At 34.2% G+C, this 2,456-nt stretch overlaps 1 protein-coding gene across 10 annotated transcripts in view; it reads right to left on the bottom strand.

Moving 5' to 3' along the window:
* Positions 1 to 2,456, bottom strand: part of Trim37 (tripartite motif containing 37) — a 174,422-nt gene that overhangs the window by 49,694 nt on the left and 122,272 nt on the right. For all 10 annotated transcript variants that reach the window (XM_013519212.1, XM_013519217.1, XM_013519214.1 and 7 more), the window contains exon 22: positions 1,908 to 2,026. In XM_013519212.1, the coding sequence (XP_013374666.1) occupies positions 1,908 to 2,026 (119 nt within the window). The remainder of the gene's footprint in view (positions 1 to 1,907; positions 2,027 to 2,456) is intronic.

The raw sequence follows: 2,456 nt of genomic DNA, 5'->3' as shown, positions 1-2,456 counted from the left end.
AATTGTACTGCTGATGTCTGATGGTATATTGAAATGAACAGTTAATGCTTAAAATTTTTTATATTCTGACCAATTTTGCACGCTTATATCTGGTAATCTGAGCAACTGCTTTGAAGACAACAATATGCAATGGAACAACCATTGGTGAATTCCTACCATCTTGTCTAGTGAAACTCTGTATTATCGCTAATGTTTCATCTAATAATTATTTTTTTAATTCTCTTTAATAGTTTGAACAATCTTCCATTCTTACATCTGGTAATCTGAAAAACGTAGCTGAAGATAACCACATGTAATATACAACCACTGTTAATTCCTATCATTTTGTTTTGAAACCCTGTGTTACTTTTAATGTTCTTGCTTTGTTTGGTTTATATTTGTGATGTTGGTATGCTGCTATTGTTCTTTTTTTTTTTTTCTTTTACTACTCGCTTTAAAATAAAAAAAAGAAAAAGAAAAAAGTAAGAGTAATAAAAAAAAAGATTGGAGGTTCAGGAGTCATTTCATCACCAGCATGAAATGCGATGTTAGGAAAATTAGAAGCATTTCATAAGTGATACATGAAAAAGATGAGCATTTAAGTCCAGGACATGCTGTAAGAATCAACCCCACTATAATTTATAATGGGTATGTATAAACACAAGGAAAAGCAGCTAATCCTCACAGGTCCCTTCTATAATCAGTTATAATATTTCTTAATGTTTTAACAATCAACACATCACTTTAAAAATCTTTTCCATTTACTCTCTTCTCCCAAAATAATGCTATGCACTGCAAGAGCATCACATAAAAGGGAAAATGCATTTAGTGTTCTTTAACTGAAAATGCCATCATCACCCACATACTCTTGCATAGGGCAGCCACAGGCAGATGTTGGCATGTGTACATATTTATGCTTTGAGCTACAATTCATCAATCACTGAAATGCAAGTACGTGCAGACAGAGAAAGAAGATGGCAGAGTTTCACTGAGAAATGAAAAAAATTTCAAATTGTCAAATATCAAGAATGTTGGCATTCTTTCCTGCCAATATATAGTGGACACAGAAAGGTCACAGACATAGCTTTGTTTTATTACCCAAAATAACACATCTTTTATGCTTTTAAAGAATATTGAACCTGGAAAAATACACACAAGAAACAACAGAACATGTAACTTGTAAGTTGATACAGTTGAACATGGTCAGCAAAGGGAATTTTAAAATGGTTAAAGCTTAAAATGCTTTTCTAAGAGGAAGAACTCACTCTATAGAATTTGGGGGAGGGAGGTTTACTGGAAATCAAACTCAGGACCTTGCACTTGCCAGGCAGGCACTGTGCCACTGAGCTGTATCCCTGGCCCACTCTATAGAATTAAGACTAAAGGCTGAATCAGGAGAACTTAGCACATCAGTGAGAACTTCTCACAAAATAAAGGGTTGGGGATGTAGTTTAGTACCTTACTTAGTACCTTAGTAATACCTTACTTAATACCTTACTTAGTACCTTTGAAGGTTCAAGAACCTGAACCTGGGGCACATTGTTCTTTTAAGACTGAACATATTTAAGTCATTGTGCATATCCAGCAAAAATAAAATGTCTAGCGTGTAGGTAGCTTATTACATTTATTAACTAAGCAGATGAACAACCTGCAGACGTTTCCCCTCCTACATGGCTCTTCTAGGTCACTGAGATGTCCTTTTATGTCCACGTTGTCCATTTTGCCTTCCTCTGTGCTTAATGTCCCAATGAATCAAAATCAATGGCACAATAAATGCTGTGTTCAGATCATACTGAACACAGTAAGCACTCAGTAAAATTTTTACTAAACCAACTACTTCCTACTAGCACCCACCATGGTGACAACCACCAAAACTACGGTAGGTAGTATTTCTGACTTTGGCTTAATTATGATCTATCATTCCTTACCTTCCTCAGGGGCAGCTGAAGCTCCTTCAGGTAGTATAGGCTGTAACTCTCCAGTTTCAGAATTATTCTCCAAATCAGTTATTGGCATTCCTTCCAGACGACTTCCTTTAGCATTAGGCCTCAAATAGGAAGAAAACAACTTAGTATTTTTAAAACTACTAAGTGATACAATAATCTAATACTAAGCGATACAATAATCAGTTTTCTTCTTGTGAAAATACAAGCCAATTTAATATTAAACTTCAAATTTTGAAAATTCACAGTGAAGTAGTACACTGTACCAATGTCAATTCCTGGTTATATTATATATAACAACGGTTTTGCTAAATGTTATTATTAGGGGAAACTGTGTGAGACATTCAGGATCTTTATTATTTTTTATACTTGTGTACAAATCTACAATTATCAAAAACATTAAAAAGTAAATAAAACTTCTAAATAGTATGTTCTCACTAATAGGAAAGAATTTAGGTATGTATTACTGTGTGAGAACACAAGGTATACCTTTCATGTTAAATTACACATCACTGACTGGGGATTTAGCTCAGC

This window comes from Chinchilla lanigera, unplaced genomic scaffold (genome assembly GCF_000276665.1).
Source record: "Chinchilla lanigera isolate Chin_1 unplaced genomic scaffold, ChiLan1.0 scaffold00050, whole genome shotgun sequence".
Classification (NCBI taxonomy): Eukaryota; Metazoa; Chordata; class Mammalia; order Rodentia; family Chinchillidae; genus Chinchilla; species Chinchilla lanigera.
Note: the sequence above shows the minus strand (reverse complement) of the source record. Positions and strands in the feature narration are given on the sequence as shown.